The sequence below is a fragment of the Echinops telfairi genome, unplaced genomic scaffold, assembly GCF_000313985.2.
Source record: "Echinops telfairi isolate 266 unplaced genomic scaffold, ASM31398v2 ScPeMD7_7424;HRSCAF=8462, whole genome shotgun sequence".
NCBI lineage: Eukaryota > Metazoa > Chordata > Mammalia > Afrosoricida > Tenrecidae > Echinops > Echinops telfairi.
This window is the reverse complement of record NW_022111324.1, coordinates 68,394,501-68,419,389: the sequence shown is the minus strand read 5'-3', so window position 1 is coordinate 68,419,389 and position 24,889 is coordinate 68,394,501. Positions and strand designations below refer to the sequence as shown.

Sequence of the window (24,889 nt, the reverse complement as noted above, 5' to 3'; positions counted from 1 at the left end):
AGACTCTGTGTACAATAGAACGGCACCCTGACTAGTCTTGTGCCATTATCACAAGTGTTCTTATGCTTGGGCCTGTTGCTGCAGTCACGGTGTCCGTCCATCTCCTTGAGGCCTTCCCTGTAGCTGACCCTCTGCTTTTCCAAGTGTGATGGCCTTTTCTGGGGACTGGTTTCTCTTGATAACATGTTCAAGGTATGTGAAACCTAGTCTCGTCATATTGCTTCTAAGGAGCATTCTGGCTGAGCACTTCTTCCAAGACAGATTTGTTTGTTCTTCTAGCAATCCATGTAATTCCAATATTTTTTGCCAGTACCATAATTCAAATGTATCAATTTTCTCTGCTATTCCTTATTCATTGTCCAAATTTCGCATACATATGAGGTGAGTGAAACACTTTGGCTTGGGTCAGGTGTACCTCAGTCCTCAAAATGACATCTTTGCTATTTGACACTTTAAATTAGTCTTGTACCACAGATTTACTTAATGCAAAACGTTGTTCCATTTCTCAACTCTGCTTTCATGACTATGGATCTAAGTAAAATAGAATCTTTGACAACTTCACTTTTTCTTTGCTGATAAGGATGCTATATATTTCTGAAGATTTTTGTTTTCTTTACATTTAGTTTAATCCAAAATGATGGCTATAATCCTTGATATTCATTAGTAAATGCTTAATAATGTTACTTATAAATTGTAACTCATAGATATAGATGGGTGGAATGACAACAGTAGGGACATAAGCAATTAGCAAAATTAAAATTTAATCATAATATCATATTCATCACCTAAAAATCACTACCACTGAATCATATCTGAGTCATAGTTGTGCTAAATAGAATTTTCAAGGCTGTCTAAATCCTTATGGGAGCATACAAGCTCATCTTTCTCCTGCCAAACAACTGGTGGATGTGAACCACCAACCTTGTGGTTAATGGTCCCATGCTCACTTGATAGTCACCACAGGGACTCCTTATAATATCATACACATACATTTACAAAGTTTCATACAATTACAGTGAGAATTTATTAAGAAAATAATAGAATTTCAAGTTGGTCGTTAAGAACTGTATCACAATCCAGCTCATTTTTACATTAAACTGTTACATGAGATATATTAATGGGCTATCACTGCTATTGAGTCAATGTTCTGACTCAAAGTGACCCTCTAGGACAGACTAGAATGGCCCCCATGTGTTTCTGAGACTGTAACTCTCTTCAGGCGTAGAAAATCTCATCTTTTCCCCACAGAGTGGCTGCTGTTTTTGAACTTCTAACTTTATGGTTTGCAGTGCAATGTGTAACCCAGTATGTCACCAGGGCTCTATTAATGGGTTAGGCTTATATAGTTATTTAATTAATGTTCTGTAATTCATCTCTAGATTCTAATATCCATTGTGATAGCTACACAGAACTCCCAGACAAAATTTAGGATCATAGGATTTATTAAGGGAGTCACCAAGTTGTAGTGCCAGTGAGACTTGCTCAGGATCGAGTTGTTTATCAGTATAGGTTACAAAGTTCTGTCAAGCCTGCTAATAAATGTCCAAAGGGGCACACCACTCTGCTGTAAGCCTCAACCCAAAGGCATTTAGTGCAAATTTGTGGGTCAGTAACTCCAACTTCCTGAATTAAGTGCTCAGAAACACCCCATTCCACTTGGCCTCAGCCCAAAGGTACTGAGCTCTACTTCCATGGGTCCGCAAGTCCAAATCCCCCCATTAAATGCTCAGAAGCAGCTCACTCTGCAAGGCAACCTCCTGCACAAACACACTCAACTTGCTCAATAGGTTGCAACAGACATCACGCTGTTCCTTGTTCTGCTACAGCTCTTCTGGTGGGATAGCTGTTATCTGGATCCGGAAGGGTCACTGCCCAGGGATCTTGGGTCCAGAGGGCACACTCCAGTCCTGGCTTTTGCTGGTAATAAGATCCTTCCTCTTGCTTCTCAGAGGGTTTTATTTTATACACAGTAGGATGCCACTCTAGGGAATCTTATGAGAAATTACTCACACGTGAATCCGGTCAGTATCTTCCTTCACCTTTCCAGATGCACGCAGGGGAAAGTCATTGGGTGGGAGTTAGAGGCTTTGCTAGAAGAGCCACAGTAAACAAGCCACTGCCCTGCAGTCTGCATAATTAATCATGGCCAAGATCATGTAGGACTTGTAGGCAAATGGCACATGTAAATAGGTTTACAAGTGAAATCATATAAAAATAAACAGCACCAAACACATAAGCATTTCAGCTTCTCTAATAAGCCACACTTTTTCTAGCCTTCAACTATGTGAAGTCGGCACTCAGATGACCAAAAGCAATGCCTTTTACCAACTCTCTTTCAACTGATATTATCACAAGACAGGAAGGCCTTTTGCTATGCCATCAACAAAACTCACTGCCATCGAGAGTCAATGCTGATGCATAGTGACAGTTTCCAAGACTGTAACCCTTTACAGACGTGGAAAGGCCCATCTTTCTCCCAAGGAGTGGCTGGTAGTTCAGAATCCCGGACCATGTGGTTAGCACACCAATGTGGAATGAGTATGCCACCAGGGTAGATTGCAAATGGCTCTTTACATGGGCTCCACTTTCATCTTATTAGGTGCTCTTTCAGTGCTGGTGCACACCGTGATAGCAACTTAACCTTCTCAAGAGGAGTTCCTTTTATTCCATGACAATTCCTCTCCCGGGCGGCCATGCAATGCCAGATTCTGCTTGGCAGGAAACAGTGTGATATCAAACAATGTGTGCGAGACACTCCTCCACTTTCTCCTCTCAATCAAAGCAATAATTTCGGCATCAGTGGTTTCGTGCAGCCTTAGTCCTGCTGCCAATGTTTTCCAGTTTTCAAGACAACGGAGGTGCTCTTTTGGTATCTCAGGTTATCTCCTTTGGGGCTCAGTTTCCACGAACCCTGAAGCCGAGTCACAAATTTGGATGTCATCCCGTAGCTCTAACAGCAAACATTCAGCAGCAAAGATCACATTGTCAGGTTCAAAGACTAAATCAGCAGAGAGGTTTTCAGCCCTCCAGGTGCACTGATTCATGGAAGCTGCGTTTGCGGAACCCTGACAGCACAGGGGTTAAAGCACTCAGCTGTTCATCAAGTTTGCTGGTTCAAACCCACTAGCAACCCCAAGGGAGTTCTTGTGAAGGTTTCCAGCCTTGGAGACCCTGCGGGGTGGTTCTTCCCTATCCTATAGGGTTGCTACCAGATGGAAAGGACTCGACGGAAGCGAGTTTGGTTTGGGTGGTTAAGCTGGGCTCCCGAAAAAATGTGTTTGCTTTTACAACTAACTACAGAGATTTTTAAATAAAAGAATAATAAATTCATGCTGAAGCACTACACAAGAAAATTTGCAGGAAATCATTTGAGTGCCACCTCTCTGACAGTGCCACCAGGGTCGGTCAGTGCCTCGTGATGGCACTGTTACCTTTTCCTAGGCTACTTCTGGTGCTGGGATAGCCATTAAGTCTTTATGCACTATTTGGTTGCAAGAACAGGAGTATTTGGGAGAAGCATGGGGATACTGTTAGGTACGAAAGTAGGCAGGATGATGTATAGTTGTGATTTCATTTGAGAGGCACCTCCTTTTTGTTGGGCTGCAATTGACAGAAGAGCTGAGTGTTCTCCTTTCCGACCCCAACAGCTTCATGCCCCATCTCTAGCACCTGTGGCCGGATAGCCAGTTACTCCCCAGCCCTGGGCCTCTTACATCTCATCACAATCCATACTTTCCTCCAATGTGTCTAGCGCATTTGCACATATGCTGTCATCATCATTTTCAAAGCATTCTCTTCCCACTTGAGCCCAATATCAGCTCCCCATTTCTTCCCCCACCCTCCCCCACCCGCCCACCCTCACAACGCTTGATAAGTTATAGATTATTTCCAGATCTTACATCGTCCTCTGTAGCCCCTTACCCACTTTTCTGTTATTAGTCCCCCAGGGAGGGGGTTCTAAATTGATCCTTGTGATCAATTTCCCCTTTCTCCTCCCACCCTCCCCTAATCCTACTGGTATCTCTACTCTCATTGTTGGCCCCGGGGTGGGGGTGTTGATCTATCCTGGATTCCCTGTGTTGCAGGCTCTGCTCTGTGCATGCTCTGGTCTAATCCTCTTTGAAAGGTAGAATTGAGGTCATGACAGTGGGGGAAAGGAAGCACTAAAGAACTGAAGGAAAGTTATGTGTTTCATCAGTGCTATACGGCACCCTGACTTTTATCTTGTTTCCCCCACCTCCCATATCTCATGCCTTTATTATGGAGGGGAAAAAGTGCTCACTGCAAGCCTATAATCTCTCAATTTTATTATCTTCTGAAATATGTTGAGGGGTAAAAAAATCAAGTTCAACTACTTGGAGAAGTGGTTCTGAAAAGTCATCATATATCCAGCTCTGTGTGCTGGGAGTTGGGCTAAATTGTGGCAAGTGTCCATTTTTGAAGATGCTTATCATCTGGAGGATATTGCTCTGGGGGAATTAATCCATTTCATTGGGCACAATGACCTTTCTTTTTGCTGAAGCAAATATATACACCCCCCCCAAATTTTATTGGGAGCTAATACAGATATCTTTTCATTCCATAGTTCAATCACATCAAGCAGTATTGTACAATTGCTACCACAATAGGTTTCAAAATATTCTCTTCCTTCTTGAATTCCTTGAAATCAGCTCCTCTCGATCCCCACTGTACCCCCCTGGAACCCTTATTCTACGTTCTCTCTATATAGGTTCTGGAAATATATTCTTTTGTCAATAAAAATAAAATATAAAAACCCAAACAATTGTGTTTACAATTTCTTGCAAAAAAAAAAAAGGTTTGCTGATTTCTGGATCAAATACCAGTGGAGAAAGAATTTTTATCCAATGGACTAATAGACCATACAAATATAAGCCTCCACAACCCTAAGACCTGAAGAACTAGATGGTGCCCTACTACAAGTACCTTCTGCTCTGAAAAGGATCACATTAGAAGCCCCTGTGTTGGAGGAAAATGTGGAACAAAATTCAAAATCGTAAAAGAGACCATGCTTACTGGTTAGATAGACTGGGGGAAGCCCCAAGATGATGACCTTAACTCACCCATTCAGATTTGGAGTTGAATTTAACCCCATAGCTCAATTTTCAGTCAAACAATGAACAGTTCTATGAGGGAAACAATAACACGAGTGGTGTAAGCAGCCATTTAAGATCCAGGGAAACCATTTGCCCAAGGATAAAGTTCAGAAGTGTCACGGAAGAAGGAGAAATGGAAACAAGAAACACTGGCGATAGTGGGGTGAGTGCTGCTGCATTGAGACCTGTATAATGAATGAGATGAAGCAAAATGCGGATGAACTATGGAGTGTAAAGCTGATGACTCACTGTAAACCTTCACCGAATCCACAATGAAAAGTTTGTAAATGACATGCAGTGTCATAATCTCTGAAATTATGAGTTGCAGCATATAATAGTTTGCACAAAGAAAAGACAAACTAATTTCTCTTCCTGTTCAGAAGGGAAAAAATGTTAAAAACGATCCAATTAACATAATGTGGGTGGAATTTAAGTTCTGGAGTTTAATGGATAGGTCAGGTTCTATCAGTTACAGATTGTGAGAGAGGTTACTTAAAAACCTTCTAATGCCAGGTTCTTCATCTATAATATAGCATTTTATAGGGCTATTGCAAAAATGAAATGAGACAATGTCTAGGAAATACTCAGCACAGGGCCGGGCAGAGGTCAACGCAATAGACTCACTGCCATGGCGTCAACTCTGACTCCTGGAGACTGCAGGGGAAAGCAGGCCTGCCCTGTGGGTTTCTGGGAAAGAAGTGCTCAGGGGAGTAGAAAGCCTCATCTTTCTCTGAAGGAGCAGCTGGTGGTTTTGAATTGCTGACTTTGAAGTCACAGCACCGTGACAATAAACAGCATATGAGGCCCTGTCTGACCTCCTTTGGCTTTCATGGAGCCCTGGTGGCCTAGTGGGTGACATTGTAAGCTGCTAGCTCTGAGGCTAGCAGTTGGAAACCAGCAGCAGCTCCCTGGGAGAAAGACGAGGCTTTCTGCTCCTATGAAGAGGTACAGTCTCAGAAACACACAGGGGTGCTTCTACCCCGTCCTAGAGAGTCACGATGAGTCACACATGACTCGATGGCAGTGAGTTTTGGCTTTCTACTGCCATGAGGCGGGAGTCAGTCACACTGCCACACACCAGCCTTCTTCACCTACCTGACACCAACCGTTCCGACCACGACTCTCTGCTTCTGTGCTGGATTTGATGATTTGCTGAACTGGCCACACAGAACTCACAGACCAGACTCACGATCATGGGAGTTTATTGGGAAGTTACTAGGTTATCACAAATAAGGATGAGTAAACAGTAAGGATACAGTCATTGGCCTATAGTGCACCTGTCTTCAGCCAGCAACCAAGTTCTTTCTGGTCCTAGCCTCTCAACCAAGAAGTTTCTTGGCCTCTGCCTCCATGGGCCAGGAAGGCGCCTGTCTCTCAGTTTCACGGTCCCACAGTCTCGGCGCTGCTCCTCTTGCTCTGGCCCATAGTCCACGTGCCACAGTCTCTGGTGCCTCTGGTCTCGGCCTCCGCCCCTTCAGACAGATCTGGAACGTGCTCTTCTGATGGCCCTGGGCTTTCTCTCTCTGTCTGAAACGGCCCTTGTATGCAGAGGAACGGCTCTGATGGAGGCTGGGTTTCGTCTTTTAGCAGACCAGACCTCCAAGGAAGCAAAGGGTGGTGACGTCAGTCACACCCTCTAGCAGCGTCTAAAGCTACCTCCCACCCTAATCCTGTAGCAGAGAACACCCTGCAAAACGGGATCGTGGGCACAGGCAGAGTCTGAAACTACAACCCATCACATACGGAGTTATGGCTGGAAGAGTCATATCTCAGCCACCAGGGCTCCACTTGGGCAGAGGTAAAAGTTCAATAAACACAAACTATAAAAACCTCATAACATTGTAAACTATAACATGCAGCCTATATTCTGGTCAAGGTATGAAAAAATACACACGCGCACACACACGCACACACACAAAGCCTTGTTTTATTTAACCTGGGGGGCACTTGTGGTTTTCTATGGACTGCTAACCTAAAGGTTGGTGTTTTCAAACCTGCCCAGCAATTCTATGGAAGCAAGACCTCGTAAACTGCTTCCTGAAAGTCTGTACTTGAGAAACCCCCACAGATCCGTTCTACTCAGGAACCTACGATACGAATTGCCATGAGGTGGGACTAATTTGAAAGCCGCGCACAACCACAAGAACATAATAATATTTTTACATATTCTGATACAGGATGCATAATAAATTGGTGGGCGAAGGGGTTGCACACCCCAAAAGCTATATAACGTGTACATTATTTGTGTAAAAATACAGAATGTGAGCATATTATTATTGTTAGTCAAAATATTTTGTTCAAGTAAAATTTGTTAATACCATCTACCAACCCAATCCTTTGTAGGGTTGGGCTTCCCAATAAGCAAAGTAAGCATGGATTTATGTGTGCTTACTTAGTTATCTGTAGTGAAAGATTTCACATTTTTTTCCACCACATCAAAGGTTCTCTTTTCCAACTCCACAGCATCTTCCCCAGACTAAAACCTTCTTAAAATGTACAGTTCCTGACGGGGCTGAAGTACCCAGTAAGCAAGGTAAGCATGGTGAAAAGCATGGAAGGATTTGGTGCCTTCACTACAGATTAAGAAGTGAAAACAAGAGAATGGAAATGGACGGCCGTCCAGTGCATTCTGACTCCTCGTGACCCAATAGGCAGGTAGAATGCCCCTGAGGATTTCTGAGACTACTCTTGCAGGGAGTAGAAAGCCTCATCTTTCTCCCATGGGAAGAGGCTGACCTGACAGCTGCCCAACACCTAACCCACTACACCACCCTGGCTCAAATTAGTAAGTAAGCACAAGTAAGCCAGTGCTTATGTTGTTTATTGGGAAATCCTCTTCTAACCTTTTGCAAAATTCAGAAACTCGGTCTGAGGCTGTGGGGTTCAAACACTCATAACCCCCTTCTTAAAGTGCTTCCTTGGCTACTGGATTTGTCAGACATAATTCTTGTTATCTCTCGCTGGCTGGGAGAACAAGTAGGCATTAGGCACAAGGGCTGTACTTCTGCTGATGGCAGCTGTTTTCTTTAAATTGTGAATGACTAAGAAACGCAATCAACAGGAATACTTTATAGCCCTGAGGAGTGAGTAACACACTCACTTACTGCCAGCAAGTTGATTCTGACTCACAGCGACCCTACAGGGCAGGGTAGAATTGCCCCTGTGGGTTTCCTACTGTAACTCTTTTTAAAAAATCATTTTATTGGGGACTTGTACAATTCTTATCACAATCTATCCATCCATTATGTCACACATATTTGTACATTTGTTGTCATCATCATTCTCAAAACATGTGCTTTCTACTTGAGCCCTTAATATCAGCTCCTCATTTCCCCCTCCCTCCCTGCTCCGCTCCCTCACCAACTCTTGATAATATATAAATTATTATTATTTTGTCATATCTTACACTGTCCAACATCTCCCTTCACCCACTTTTCTGTTGTCCATCCCCCAGGGAGAAGGTTATATGTAGATCCTTGTAATCTGTTCCCCCTTTCTACCCCACCTTCCTTCCACCCTTCAGGTATCACCCCTCTCACCACTGGTCCTGAAGGGGTCATCTGTCCTGGATTCCCTGTGTTTCCAGTTCCAATCTGTACCAATGTACATCCTCTGGTTTAGCCAGATTTGTAAGGTAGAATTGGGATCATGATAGTGGGGGGAGGAAGCATTTAAAAACTAGAGGAAAGTTGTATGTTTCATCTCCTACTGTAACTCATTGTGGGAGTAGAAAGCTTTCTCTTTCTCCCTCTGACCGGCTTGTGGTTTCGAGCTGCTGATGTTGTGGTTAGCAGCCTGTTGTGTAACCACTATGCCCCACTGCCATTGAGTCAAGAATGACTCATAGCAAACCCTGGGGGTTTCTGATTGTAATGGTTGACAGGACTAGAAAGCCCAGTCTTTTTCCCATGGAGCTGCTGGTGTTTTTGAACTGCTGACCATGCAGATTGCAGCCCAACATGCAACCAATACACTACTAGAACTCCATTCGTAACCAGTACAGGCCTGCTCTGTTCTGGGTCATATGTTAAATGTTTGGGGGAGGTTCTAGTCTGGAGCTAACATAAGCCAGAGATTGTTAAGAGTGTACTACTGTGGTTTACCTTACAGTATGTCTTTGTTATTCAATATTAACTTGCAAATTATATGCTATATTGATAACAGCAATATTAAAACCCCATTGTTTTCAAAGTCAATTTGTACTCATGGCCATCCCATATGTTATACACTAAAATAGCTCCATAGGGTTTCTTGGCTGTAACCTTACAGAAGCAGCTCATCAGGCTTTTCTTCGTATCAGTGAGTGGGTTTGAACCACCAACCTTTAGGTCAGTCTCAGCCAAAAAAACTTCACTATGGTCAAGCTGATTCCAACTCATAGTGATCTAGTCAAGAGCAAGAAGTTTGCACTAGCCAGGGACCTTCAAATGAATATTTTTTGAGTCCTATGGGCCAGACTTGCTATTATAAGCCCTTAACACACATTAACACAATGATTCTCATAACTAAACAAGGAGGGACCGTTATTGCTGCCATTCTACAGTAGTGAAAACAGGTCTAGATAGTTAAGGAACTCTACCAACTTCATACCATTGCAAACATTAGATCACCTTATAATTTTCTTCACTCTTAAATGATTCCTCACACTGGGCTTGTTTGAAACCACCAGCTAGCTGCTCCTGAAGAGAAAGAGAAGGCTTTCTGCTCCGTAAAGAGTCTCAGTCTTGGAAATCCACAGCGGCCGTTGTGCTCTTTCCTATGGGGAAAGTCAGAAGTGACTCAAAGGCAGTAAAGTTTTGTTTTGGGGTTTATCTATTTTTTCACTCTTAAATTATTCATAATTTTTACAGAACATTTAAAATGATTAATTTCCTCACTTTCTCAGTGTAGGGATTTAAATTTTTTTTTCTTGGAGGTAGGAAGGGCATGCTGAGTTTGGAAGCTCTTCAGATGAAGGTGGAAAACTTAGAGCCAGGATTCTTTGCAAGGTAGGGAGCCTCCTGCTGCTGTTGAGTTGATTCTGGCTCACAGTAACCCCACAGGACAGACTAGAACTACAGCTGTGGGTTTCTCAGAGTGTAAATCCTTACGGGAGTAGAAAGCCTCATCTTTCTCTTTCAGAACAACAGCTGACCTTGTGGTTAACAGCCCAATGCAAAACCCACTGCCCTCCAGGGCCTCAGAGACCATTAAAAGACAACAAAAGGCCATCACCTATTGAGCCAAGGCAGTGGGGTTAGGGTCAGCATGTTTTCCTAACTCAACCCGTAGCCTTTTGTTTGTCTGAGACATTTTCATTCATTTCCAATCCAAATAACAGATGTGTGGTTTTTTGTTTTTTTTCAGGAATGGTTAAAGTTCAAGGGCTAGGGATGGGGGAGGGAAGGACAGCGAATACCAGACTCTGTCTTCAAATCTTTGGGAAGGAAAACAAAACAAAGCAGTAAAGACACCTGCAAGGGCTCACTCTCACTCCCGAGAACTAACCAGCAGGAAGGCTTCTTCCAGTGATCCTATTACACAGGCTTCCCTAGCACTCCCGGAGAGAGCGGTAAATAATTTTCACTTGGAACAAAGCCTATTGTCAACAGGGGAGGTTTTATCTGGAAGAAACCTTATGTAGGTCAGTCATTGAACTAGTGTCAGGTCCTGCAGTCAGGGACACATGGGGGTGGGTGTAATATTCTCTCCAATGCAAAGGAGACAAGTTGACAGAGGAGGCCCGCCTTGGTTTCTTTGGTGGCTTGGAGACTTGTTACGACCAAGGAGAAACTGCACTTCTTAATACTGGTCGGAAGTGGCAGACTTACAAATGCCCTCGTGGCATAGTGGTTACGCGTGCTGCGCTGTTAACTGCATGGTTAGCAGTTGAAAACCACCAGCAGCTCAGTGAGAGAAAGACCGGACTTTCTCTGCCGGTAACAACTCGGAAACTCCCAAGGGCAGTCTGTCTTGCTCTACGGGGTTGCTATGAGTAGGCATCGACTGGAAGGCAGTGAGTTTGAGTTTTGAGTGGGCTCCTGGCGGGTTGCCTGCAGTCCCCCTCAGGGAGAGATTTTGAGGTGAAAGGTCGGTAAGGGAGAAAGAGGGACCAGAGACTGCGCCATTAGGGCATAACAGTGACTAAAATGTGACTTTTAGGAAGGCTTGATAAGAAGAGGTCATGGAATAGGCCAATGATGTGTGATGATAGAAGTGGCAGCCTAGGTGACAGTGTAACTCAAACGTAATGAAGTGGACTACAAGGAATGTGATGAAGGGCAGATCAGTTGGGTTTGTACTTCAGCTGCCAAGCGGAGGCTACTTCTGAGACTTAATAGGTTCTTATGGGACCTGTAATGCGTGCAGCTTCTGGACTCGTACGTGAAGGCAGCCTTGTGCGCCTGGAAGAACACACCCCACAGCCATAATGTTCTTATCACGGAGAATCAATCAATCGTCAGGGCACTGGGGATCCAGACGGACCGGAGACGTGACGCCACTGGGTGAAACCCACTACTGTGAGGACCCACCTCTCTTCCCTGCCGATCCCCTGGCAGCGCCGTTCTGCCCTGGGAGAGACACTGGCCCCTGGCCACCTGCCAAGTCAGGCCCCAGAGGGGAAGAGGCCTCTGGGGCAGGCGGCCCAAGATCTTTCCAGATACCGCCGCCTTCCCCGCCACTCCTTTAGACTCTGGACATGCAGCCTGGAGGCGCTTTGCCTCCGCTTTATAAAAAGCCCCAAGGCAGGGCCGCCACCTGAGCCCGGCGATCGCCAGCGCGGACTCAGACCCCGGGCGCGGGGACCCCACTGGTGGCGGCGGCGGCGGCGCGCGCTGCGCCCCCGGCCCGGCCCTCCGCACGGCGCGCCCAGGCCGGAGCCGAGATGGGCCGCTACTCGGGCAAGACGTGCCGGCTGCTCTTCATGCTGGTGCTCACCGTCGGCTTCTTCGTGGCGGAGCTGGTCTCGGGCTACCTGGGCAATTCTATCGCGCTGCTCTCCGACTCGTTCAACATGCTCTCGGACCTGATCTCGCTGTGCGTGGGGCTGAGCGCCGGCTACATCGCGCGGCGCCGCGGCCGGAGCGCGCGGGCCACCTACGGCTACAGCCGCGCCGAGGTGGTGGGCGCGCTGAGCAACGCCGTCTTCCTCACGGCGCTCTGCTTCACCATCTTCGTGGAGGCCATCCTGCGCCTGGCCCGGCCCGAGCGCATCGACGACCCCGAGCTGGTGCTCATCGTGGGCGCCCTGGGCCTGGCGGTCAACGTGGTGGGGCTGCTCATCTTCCAGGACTGCTCCTCCTGCCTCTCCTGCGGGGGCCGCCGCCGCCGCCGCCGCCAGCCCGAGCTGCCGCCAGCGGCCCAAGGCGGGGCTGGCGGCGCTTTCGAGGGGCCGCTGGGCGAGGAGAGCTGGCGGCCGACAGGCCCCCCATCGGCCCCCTGCACAGACTCGGCCCTGACCCTCCGGGGCGCCCCGGGCGAAATGAAGGCGGCCGCACGGGCGACTGTGTTCTCAAACGTAGCAGGTGCCTTTCGGTTGCATCTCTTTGTCCGGCTCGCCTCCATCCGCCCTGGCTCCCTCTCCGCACACCTTTCTTGGCTCCCAAATCTGCTGCTATTTTTATAAATGCATCTCCTTGGGTGTTCCTGTCACTTCTCTTTTGCTAACTTCAACATTTCTCACGCGTCCTCTCTTTCTCTCCTAGACCCTCACTTCTCTGCCACCCCCCCTCTCCACCCCCCATGCCCCACAGCACCCAATGCTCTGGGATACAGCCTTGGTCTTTTTGGATATCAGTCAGTTCTACTGAGCAACAGATAGGACTCCCCAACCGCCCTCGCCCCCGTTAAATGCCATCTAACGGTGGCTTTTCACCCTCTCGCTTTGATGATCCTTCCACTCCTCTGGGAATTAAGTTTTGGGGTGGGACGTTCCCACTTGCCCTCGCTTTGTTTTAACTTGGAAGTGCAAATAACGTCCAGAGGAGGATCGCAAGGCTTATTTCAGGGCCAAAATGGTGTTGTCCTGGGCTGTGTGTGCGCATATGGGTGAGTAAGGTTTTCTGAGGAGCTGGTAGGAATTTAAAATAACAAAAACTTTATTTTGAGTCCACTGGTTCTTTTTGTTTGTAGAACTTATACACAACACAAGGTTTCTTCTTTGAATGCAGGTGATTCCCTAAACACCCCGAATGAACCTGAGGAAACATCGAAAAAGGAGAGAAAGTCCGAAGCTCTGAACATCAGAGGTAGGGCGATTTGGGGTTAATTTGAAATCTGCGGTACATGTGCGCTTGGCTGTCTGTCCTCTTCCTGCTTGTTTGACGTGTCATAGGGCAGGTAATTGGGGTTTGAAAGTAGGTCGATTGCAGGCATGGACTCTGACCCTGGTCGCTGAGTCTAATCACTGCATCGATTCTGTAAGAGAAACTAGTTGCTAATGATTTATCCTGGCTTCCTCTGCGTTTGACACATCAGTGGCACAGTATTACTCTGCTTGTTTTGGCCCCTGACATAAAATGTGGCCTATTTTGTTTGTTTGTTTGTTTATTTATTTATTTATACAACAGTTTATTGACATGTAATTCAAATATCATATAAATCAGTAGTTCAGTCACACCAAGAAGAGTTGTACAATCACCACTGCAATCAGTTTTAGAACCTTCATTCTTGTGCTCATTGTTATCAGCCCATTTCCTTCCAATCTCCCCTACTGTGCCCCCAAGAAACTATTAATCCAGTTACTATCTCTACAGATTTACCTATACTAGATTTCATATACAGAAAAACATTAGAACACAAAACAAACAAAATTAATAAAAGTAACAAAACACAACAGATAAGAACCTTAATAGAAAAGAAACAGAAAATATTAAAAACTAGAACAAATTTAAGTGGATCATACGGGAGATCAAATGATAGGATGCTAAATTTTAACTGCATCTCCAGCAATCCACTTTCCAATGGAAATGCAGCCTATTTTAATTGGACACTCTTTTGAATATTTCATTTTAAGATATTGTAGTAAATATATGAGGGGGCTTCAAAAAGTCAGTGGAAAAGTTGAATTAAAGTGAATGGAATATTCTGCCATCTCCATAGAAGTCCCCTTGTATGTAATAAAAAGTTAGCCATAGAAACCATTTTTAAGTCTACCATACAGTGACATTAATTACAGTCGCCAGATTGAACAACCATTACTACTATTCGTTTGCAAAGTGTTTTTTAATATCACTTCGTACAAAATCTCATTGCCCTGTAAGCAACAATAGGACATTGAATTAGAGAAAGGCAAGAGGATAGTAGGCAAGTCACTCTCCAAGGTTATGGCTTCCCCACCTTGGTTATTTCTGCCAGAAGGACCACTTACTTGTTCCACTGCACCTCTGCTGGCAGGGCCCACAGGGACCGTGGGCTTGTGGAGACCACAACCAGCAACATTCTTCCCTCACCCGCACTTATGGGCGGGGCCAGCTGGCCAAGGTCAGAGATGGCTTTCTCGGCAAAGAGCTCTTCCAGTTTTGGGGGCACAGACTGTGCTTAAGAATGACCCCTGAGTGACTTGGGGAGTTTCAACAAAGACTGGGCAGGCTTTCGTTCTGTTGTACCTGGGGCTGCTCTGGGTCGGAACGGATCGGTGGCACTGATGACAACCATCATCGCCTTCATTCCCAATAGACTTGATGGCAACCATTTTTTTTTGGGGGGGGGGGGAGGACATGTTTTCTACTTTGTCATTTATTCCTTCAGACACTATTTTTTCAAATACAGTCTTTCACAATTTTTATAAGGAGCTCTGGTGGTGTAGTGGTTTCATGTTGGGCTACTAAATACAAGGTCAACGGTTCAAAACTACCAGCAGCTCCACAGGAGAAAAACAAAACTTTCCAGTCCTTTAAAGAGTTACAGTCTCAGAAACTCCCAGGGCCAGTTCTACCGTGTCCTATAGGGCCACTATGAGTCAGAATGAGAGAGAAAAGTTTTATTTTATTTTATTGTACAAACGACATGCTATTCAGCAGAAATATTATTGTTCCTGGGACTCAGCTTCTGATTCAAAATAATCTGCGCTCCCTTTTCTCTTCAGAAATGTTTAAAGCAAGGCAGACACAGGTGTTTGTCTGTAAGAGAGAGAACATTTGCACCCCCTGTTCTTCAGGGTAGAATGTGGGTGGTAGTGAAGTGGCCCTGTGAGATGGCAGTCACTCTTGCCTCAAGGTGTCTGCCAGCTTCAGGTCTTCCTAGACAATATCTTCCTAGCCTCAGTATCTTAGAGGGCGACTTTGTCCTTGATCTTCAGAAAAGTGGCTGCCATTATTTTTTCATTTTGACCCATCCTACTGTCCTACCCAAACAGGAAACAAATAGCAACGGGTCTACATGTACATGCGATTATGAGTCAATGAGGGTCATGTGGCATCCCACTTGGATTTGTGCTTTAGCCATGTTCTTTCTTTCCGGCAGGTGTACTTTTGCATGTGATGGGAGATGCTCTGGGGTCTGTGGTTGTGGTGATCACAGCCACGATATTCTATGCACTTCCCCTGAACCGTAATGACCCCTGTAACTGGCAGTGCTACATTGACCCCAGTCTGACTGTGGTCATGGTCATCATCATTTTGTCATCAGCCTTTCCACTCATCAAGGAAACCGCAGCCATCTTGCTACAGATGGTCCCCAAAGGAGTTGACGTGGAAGAGCTGAGTAAGTCAGAACGGGTTCTTTTCTACATGGCTACTGATTTCATGTCGCTCAGACCAAAGGCCTAGTGTTATTTCCGAATGATGCTTCATTTATGTATTTTGAGATACTTCAAATCACGAGGTGCTAGGACATCTCATCATAAGTTTTGTAGGCTTGAAAGATGACTCACAGCTCTAAGAACCAAAGGTCTTTGTCAACTCATGATTTGCAGACTCAACTAAAATTTTGAAAATGTATGACTTGGAAAACACCCATTACTGTTTACCTTTCTCTTAAGGGTTAATTTTAATGCAAACAAGGCCACTTTTGTCCAGATCTCACTTTATATTCTCCTTATTCTAAAAATATTGATCATATATGTATGTTTTCTAGTTAACTGATTTTAATGGCCATACAAGCCAGTATGCCTCTCATAATAGAGTAAAAAAGGACAGTTTTAAAACTAAGATAACTCTCCTTTAACAGTGCAATTTGCTTCTTTGATTTGCCTAAATAGGTCCAATTTTTGCCTTAGGTGTGCACACTTGGGGGTACACATATTAGAGACTGGATAGAATTTCTAAGTGGGCATTAATTAGATTTTAGCAAGAAACTGAAGGATACCTTCTTTATTTCTGGTGTTTCTAAATGGAAATTACCTTGTTTTTAATAGGAAAAACCCTCTGACTATTTATGCATATTTGATATTGCTATATCTACTGTGGCATCAATAGTGAGCTAGCAAAAGTGAAATAAGAGTCCAGACCAAATCTGAGACCAAAAGTATTAACGCTATATTCTAGGACAAATGCCTGACATTATACTTGAGTAGATTCTAATGGCCTGGTTAGACCCTCACCTACTGAAGGCTTGATTTACAGAGTGGCTCTTTTATGAAGGTTATAGTTTTGCATCATTTAATAGCAGGCAGGGTACCAGCCCACCACGCTGTTGCCCAATGGCTGTTGATCCTGCTATGATGTTTTACTCTGGATGCTTTAGCTCCCCCTTTGGCTTAATCTCTAGCTGTGTTGGTTAATTTACTGTCTCTGATAATCAATTGTGTGGCGTTAACTCTCTGCATAGAATTAAAATAATTAGTCTCTAATTCCTGTGTGCCTACTAATTGCTCAGGCAGTGTTGCAGCCAGAGAAGCTAGTGGGGAGGTAGGAGAGGTATCGAGATAACACATTGCCTTTATTGCCCAAGGAACTTTTTCCTAATTGGGGAAATAAGATCAACATGTACAAAGCAATTTTGGATCTGTATTGGCTTGAGTGGATTTTTTGATGTTCACTTTCACTGTTATACATCAGAAAAACTTAAAAACAACATATTGTGCAGTGGAGAATAGGTCTTCATAGAGCAATGCACTCTAAAGTGTCGAGTTAAAGGTTGTTTCTTAATAAAATAATATGTTCTAAAACATTAAGAAAATATAGTATAACAATTGCAACAGTTTTATGTCACCTATACGAGCATGAGCTAGGTACTGTTCTATGTGACTAAAATATTAAAGTAATCTTATAGTACTATTATTATCACTAGGAAATTGAGGCACAGAGGGGCTGGGTAAATTACCCAATTGGTCATGTAAATAGTGAATGACTGAACTGATATTCAAACTCTAGCTGTCTACACAGTCTTTGTTCATAATCACTAAATACCATCTCTTTAAATCCATCTGCATCTTAGAAGGTATGGAAAAAAACCAGAAGAGCGTAAAGCAGAACTTAAGGGATAATTAATTCTACCACCAGCAATGAATACCCTTCATATTTTTATTCATATACTTAGGTGTTCTATAAGAAATAGAATCATGTCATATATACAGTTTAGTTTGGACTTTTACTTTGAATTACCTTGTACATTTCCACATTCCTTAAATACTCTTTCAACTTCCTTTTTAATAACTGTTACTGTATTCTGATGTTCAGTTGACTTAAATATTTCCTTATGAGTTCCATTTTTAAAATTGCCCAAACTACTCTTGGACATAGGTGTCTGGGATGTTTATTGTTATTTTCTTCAGAATAAATTGCTAGTACTAGAATTACTGACCACATTTAAAAAATTTTGATCCATGTGGCCAAATTACCCCCTTAAAAAAAAGGTATTCTGATATATTCTCTCACCAGCAGCCCCAAAGAGTATCTATTCTATTGTAGACTCAGCAACTCTGGGTTTTAGTACTACTGTTTTTATAATTATCATCGTATTTTCTTGAATTACCTTTTATGTGCTGAACATATGTGGTGCAAGAAGTCAGAGAGGAGAAAGACAAATGTGTCTATAAAGAGAAAGCCATTTTTCCACCTGTAACTTTTAGTTAAAAGAAGCCCTGCTGCGGCCGTGGTTAAGCACTCAGCTGTGAACCGAGAGGTCGGCAGACTCAACTGTCCCAGCAGCTCCAGAGCAAAGGCCTGACCGTTGGCTTCCAAATCGATTACAGCCGAGAGGCTGTAATGACAGTACGCGGTGGGGCAATTCTTTGCTATTCTATAGGGCCCTTATGAGTTGGAATCGACTCGATGGTACTAACACAACAGCAACAGTAATTTTCAGTAGGAGCCCTGGTGGTGTAATGGTTACAAGTTGTTTGACTCACTACAAGATCAGCAGTTTGAAACCACTAGCCAGCTCAGGAGAAAGATGGGGCTTTCTACTCCTGTAAAGAGGTACAGTCTCTGATTCTCACAGGGGCAGTTCTTCCTTGTTCTATAGTGTCTCTCTGAGTCACAATGGGCACAATGGCAGTAAGTGAGAGAATGCGTGACACAGTTATTGTGGTGAGGAAGTTTAAGGGGGCAGACTTCTCCCATAGTTCCACGACCAGTTGTAGGACTCACCTGTGCTCTGTTTGCTCTCCTCTGTTCTAGCGAGTAAGCTGTCCAGCGTGCCCGGGATTAGCAGTATACATGAAGTGCATATCTGGGAACTCATCAGTGGAAAGATCATTGCCACTCTGCATATCAAGTATCAAAAGGACAGGGGCTATCAGGAGGCCAGTGTGAAAATTCGAGAAATCTTCCACAATGCGGGAATCCACAACGTGACCATTCAGTTTGAACATGTGGACCTGAAAGAGCCCCCAGAGCAGGACTTGCTCTTGCTCTGCAACTCTCCCTGCATCTCCAAGGGCTGTGCAAAGCAGCTGTGCTGTCCCCCTGGGGCCCTGCCCCTGACCCACATCAATGGGAGCGCAGAGCACAATGGCTCTCCGCCTCTGGAGGGATACCAAAGTGATGGCCTCAGTAGACGGGACCTAAGGGAAGTGGTCATCGACGTGTCTTCGGATGGCTGTCTGAGTTGCCATGGAAAAGCTCACAAAAGCACTCAGGAGGAGCAGTGTTATATAAACAGCACCCATTTTTAATCTGGTGCCCACACCATCAGACTGGGTATTCAAGGCACTTTGGCCAGCGGCTTGGCTTGGGAGACGAGCTCTGGTTTGTCGGTACTGGCCAAACTCACCGCTGTGGGCTCACTGTGTGTGCAGTAAGGGGTGGGCTGTGGGGGCTTCTCGAGGAATATGTCTGATAATTTTTATGTGACCGCCAATCCCTTTACCTTACTCTGGGCATCTCATGCTGCACTGCAACAGTTTAAATCGGAACTTTTATTTTTGAAAGCAAACGGAAGTACTGTATGCGCCAGCGTCACTACAGTCTTGAGAGCCAAAGATTGTGGACACGGCATTCAAAGTCCTTTTGTCTCGTTCTTTGGAGGATTAGAACTTCTAACTGGCTCTCTGTTGCTGTCCCAGTCAAAGTGCATTGGGTGGGGGGGAGAAGACATATCTAGCTAATTCCCCCCATTTCCATGGACAATCACAGAACAGAAAAGTTAGATAGTCCTGTTATTGTTGAATTCTTTGTTTTTCTTCTGACCCATTTCTGAATAAATGTAAAATGGATGCCTATTAAAACAGGACCTTCAAGGAAGGAGAGCTTGGGGTTGTTGGGGTGCAAATACTTTTTAACCATCTCTTCCTATTGAGAGATGGAAAGAAAGCTCATGTTTTCTTCCTGCTGTGAAATAAACTATAGCTAGAGGGTGTTTCAGACATTTAAATATATAAAATATATATTTTTTCTTTTTCACTTGGAAGCATGGAGGTATTTATGCTTTCTTAGGGACGACACAAGTCCTTACCTACGGTGTTTAGTCAGCCCAGTTAGGGACATTTTCATTTATTGCTCTAATAATGAGTTATTTATTTGTCTGTTCCTTTTGAGTCTTCTTTAATACTGTCACATTACATAGCATTTAACAGAGAAAATGAATATTCAAGGGATAGAAGAATATATGACCTTGAGTATTCATTAATACCAAAGGAATAAGTTAGATTGCACTTTCTTTAATTAAAAATATTTCAGAAGTATTTATTATAGCTGCCAACTACTTGATGGAAAGTGTCCAAGGGGGAGGCGGGATTATAATTTATTTAATTGCTGCTTTTAATGTTTTATGAAGAGCTTAACATTTTCTTTTGTGTCTTGGGTATATATTATCAACTTAAAATAAATTAATTAGAATCTGCTTTAGACTCCAACATACGTTGATGTTGGGGAAGTATCTACCACGTATTTATCAATTTTTCAGGCATCAATATTTTAAGGTTTAAATATGTGAGGAAAGGCGTGCTTTTATCTTTGATGGGCTGCAAGGAGGACTGAAAATAAACCTCTTATAAGTTGGAGACCGAGTCCTGTTTAGAATCTGTCTAGAATTCATCAGAAATGGTAGCTTGAAAAGGGAAGGTTCACCTGAATTTTTTAAAGCACAAATGCCATAGATTTTTATGCACAAATATAATCATTTAAAATGCTTTGTAGTCTTAAATTTCTACAGCTGGAATAAGTTATCAGCTGTGATCTGTAAGACAGGATATATCTTTTTTTTACTCCTTGACAATTGGCCCAGGATTAGGTAACTAGAAAAACATCTATGGATGTTGTTAGCCCTAGTAGTTTACTGAGCCAGGTTATATACACTTTCTAGTTTCTAAAGGGTAGAGTAGAAACTGGTGCTTCTGCTTTTAAGTAGATTTTGGCAGAGACACACATACAAATCAGGGTATTCTCTAGCCTACACACCACTGTGGGCTAAATTCTGCCACATAAGCGTTGTGTTCTTGAGATGCCTTGCCTGGAGCCAAAGAAGACATTTTTCTCTCACTTTCAGGTCTAAAACTCTAACTTGATTTCACATCTATCTGCCTTTTGTAAAAGCATACAGTGGAATATGTATTAGTTTGCACACAAATAGTATTCTTTAATTAATCTCAAAAGTATTTTTTCTGAAAAAGGGTGAAAAATAGTAAAATAGAAACCACTTATGTCCAATGTCATTAAATCTAACCTCAGAAGAGTAACTCCCACTTGCCACTTAACAAATGTACCAGATTGTGGAGTAATCTTAATGTGAAATAACATCTTTTAAAAGACAGTGTGTCTGAGTACATTTAAAAATGTCCAAGCTGGCTGATTATGTGCAATATTTTATATTGGGTGGGAAGCACAAGTTTTCTTAATTCCCCTTGAAGTGCCCTGATTCCTTAGGGCAGTAGCACCTGTGAGCAGTAGATAGAAAGCAGTTTCCATTTTGCTCTGAAATTAGGAAAATACTGCCACTTCATGTGGTGTTCTTGTGTGCTTAGGTTAATTCTAGAATCGCATCCCCCCGCCCCCACCCCCACCCCCCAATTTTTTTTCTAAAATACTTGAAGTAATTTTTCAAAGTGCCTGGGCCCCTCCATGTGCCAGGTCAGTGCCACTGTGTAGGACACAGGAGAAATTACTCTTGGCTGTCCTTTGCGACTCCCATCTGCCCCTTGTTCTTTGTCCTGAGAAAGCCCTGTCCGCATTACTTCAGCGTCAGCTCTAGGAAGTAACAGGCCTGCTTTTTATTTTTCATTCCTAAACATTGTTCTTGAACAGAGAGGTTATGTATTGCTCTGTGAGCCTACATTTTAGATTTACTTAAATGGCTTTATGTTATAGACTTGCTGGTATTTCAAATGTTTCTTTTCCCAATATAAACAATATATTTTTAAGAAAAGAGGAACAGGAAAATAGAGGTGAATTTCCCTCATGATATTATTGACCATCATGGGTATTCCTTAGGGCTGGCAGGCTGGAAGAGAAAAAAAATCAACAAAATAAAATACTATCCTTCTGATTAAAAAGAATAATAATAAAAACCCATGAAACAGACCTTGTTTGAGAAGACTGGAGCTATAAGTGGGTATCTATCAGGTTCTCTAAATCTGATAGAAATGCGTGTTTTTGTGGAACCTGCTGAGGGAATTCGTGGGTAAGAATTAGGCAATTTCTTTGTGAGGTATAAAGAGGTTTTGTTATACGTAAAACCAGGGTTTCCCAGCCTGTGCACTCGTGGCCTTTTGAGCTGGGTGATGATTTGTTGCAGGAGACTGCTCCTGTATGCCACGGCCTTTAAAAACACCCCTACCCCATACCAGGAGATGCCAGTAGCAGCCCCCTACCCGGGTTGTGACAGCAAACATTGCCACATGCCTCCCGGGACCAGGATCACTGGCCACAGAGGATAGTTTCCCGAAGCTGTTTTGGAAAGCCCATTCGGGGTCCAAGGATCCCTTTAATGCCAGTCTTGAGGAAAAAAAAAAAAATGAAGGCCATGTTAGACTATTCATAAAGGCTGCAATTCTCACTATACAGGAGTGTTTGATAATTAAAGTAATAAACGAACACACACAAAACAACTTTACAAATCCAGTTATAGAGATGAGTTATTGAAACCACAAATGAAATGAAGAAAAAAAGCACTTTCACTTAATACTATGTGATCATTTCCAAACATCATGAATATTCAAAATTTGGTGAATCCACTACTAAATGAGACTGGACAGGATCAGTACAATTGATTCCTAGAGTTAAAATGAGTAATTCTCTTTCATATAGAATATTACTAATTTCAAACACGATCTTATTATTGCTTCCTGATAAGCAGCTCAATTTAGTGCTAATGACTGGTTCAGATGTCATTTATTTTTATTATTATAGTTAACATAATCCCTTGCCTAGTCATCTTAATTTTCTTCAAGGGGAAAAAGATAAATTACCTGCCTTTAAATTTGTCCTACTTTAAAATATATTTTTGTACCTCCTGCTGAAAAAAACAAACAAAACTAGTCTAGCCCAAATGAGGAAGCCTGATCTGATTTGAATTTTAAATTGTGATTCCATAATGACCATGGGCTGTATGTCTGTTTAACAACTCCGCCTTTCACTCAAAACATTGTCACCTATGTGTGAATCTGAAGGAGCCCTGGTGGCACCGTGGTTAAGCATGTGGCTGCTAATGAAATGACAGGCAGTGCGGACCAACCGGCCGCTGACAGGAGAAAGGTGGGACCATCTGCTTCATAAAGATGCCCCCGGTGGAAATCCCAGTTCGACTCTGTTCTGCAGGGCTGCCACAAGGCAGACTTGATTTTAGGGAAGCAAGTTTGGTTTTCTTCCGTTCTTTTGTTTAAGCAGCCACAGGTAGGAATGAGGTTAGAGAACCAAGAAACTAGCTTCTCAAACGGGCCTCCCACCTCCCCACAATCCTCAATGAAATCGAAATCTTTTCTAGGAACTTGTAGTTTAGCGAGGGCACATGTGTCCTTTTCTGCAGCGTCTCTTTCAGGTTTTCTATTTTGGAGATTTTTGTTTACATTGAACTTTTCCAAAAGGTGCTGGATGGATCAGCTGTCTGCTAATGGTCCAAAGCCCGTTCCGAGGCACTGGGCCTCTGCTCCGAATTCTGATGAAAACCATCCAGGAAGAACAGTGATATTCAAGGGGAGTGACCCTTCCTGGAGGGCTGAGGCGATGTTACAGTATTGTGGAGTGTTGTTGCTTAAAGTTTTCTTTCAGTCTTCACAGGAAATTTCTGCAAAAGTAGAATCATCACATTTGGGGCAATTATTAAATATATGAAGCTTAAGTGACTACTTGCATGTGAGCCCCACCCCCCAACAATGTATGCACATATGCATATCTTTAAAAGTGAAAGATATTCCATGGTGCTGTAAATAAAACTAAATATATATATATGTTTGTGGAAATGAAACACATAATTCAAGATGGCTGAACTCATTTTGTCTTTGTTATGTACCTGGTCAATTTATTGCTCAGTTCATTCCTCGCTTGGCTTTAATAATTTGAACTGGATTTTCCTTTGGCATTTGGCTGCTCTCTTCTTCACACGCCTCTTCCTTTTGCCCACTTGCAATGTTACAAGATATAGCTTAGCAGGAATGCCCCAGTTGCTTAATATGGACAACTTGACCGACCTGCCTCTGATCTGATCTGATGTGGCTTTCCAGTGGGACCGGGTGGCCCTGGGCTACCCAATAGAATTTGTGCAGAAGGGGAGATCCTGACATTTGGGAGAATGGTGGACAGGCTACTCTTAGTTTGCAGCGGCCCAATGGATTTGGGAATCTCTTCAATGAATTGAGCTGCAATAGATGAGGGGAATGGTCATCCAAGTTCCTTTGGTGGCTTCAAAAAATTCATGGACAAATTCCATTATCTTGTAATTTTAGTCTCCGGGAGGTTACATGTGCCTCTAGGTAGAGCACCCCAACTTTGTGAGCATTTAAAAGGCACTGTCATGGCCTAAGTTCAAGAGAGAGACCATGTATGGGGTGGGTTTTAGTGCTCAAATGTGCACATCCTAGCTCCCAGGTGATATTTGCAAATGGGGAGGGCCACATGGTTTCATGACCATCAGTTCCTCAGTAACAGCTCTGTAGCATGAAACAGAGGCGTGAGCCCAAGAAGCCCTGAACCCAGAGTTCAGAATCCCTGGCCACCCTATTCTGGCCCCTAATCCTATTTAAATTTTCTCCATAGCATTATCATTTTGCACTGTTACGTTATACCATACACTTACTTGTTTATTACCTGTCTTCCACACTAGAATAAGTCTTTGGCTAATCCACCATTGTGTTCCTCAGGTAGTTTCCCTCTGAGATATTAAGAACTTTGCTTATGTCTCAAACTTGGCACGATTGACATTTTGAATTGGACAATTCTTTGTTGTAAGGGGCAGCCCCGCACAATGAAGGGCATGAAGCA

The 24,889-nt window shown here is 43.5% G+C and overlaps 1 protein-coding gene across 2 annotated transcripts in view; it reads left to right on the top strand.

Annotated features, from left to right (window-relative positions):
• SLC30A10 (solute carrier family 30 member 10) overlaps positions 1–20,476 on the top strand; it is a 59,808-nt gene extending 39,332 nt beyond the window's left edge. Inside the window, exons 1-4 of one of the 2 annotated variants that reach the window (XM_004699904.2) lie at positions 11,965–12,619; positions 13,265–13,342; positions 15,558–15,797; positions 18,656–20,476. In XM_004699904.2, coding sequence (XP_004699961.1) covers positions 11,980–12,619; positions 13,265–13,342; positions 15,558–15,797; positions 18,656–19,152 — 1,455 coding nt within the window. In that variant the 5' untranslated portion in view covers positions 11,965–11,979 and the 3' untranslated portion in view covers positions 19,153–20,476. Of the gene's footprint in view, positions 1–11,964; positions 12,620–13,264; positions 13,343–15,557; positions 15,798–18,655 lie in introns of those variants that run through there. The other variant, XM_045298308.1, reaches the window with a different exon arrangement.
• Positions 20,477–24,889: the final 4,413 nt, after the last annotated feature.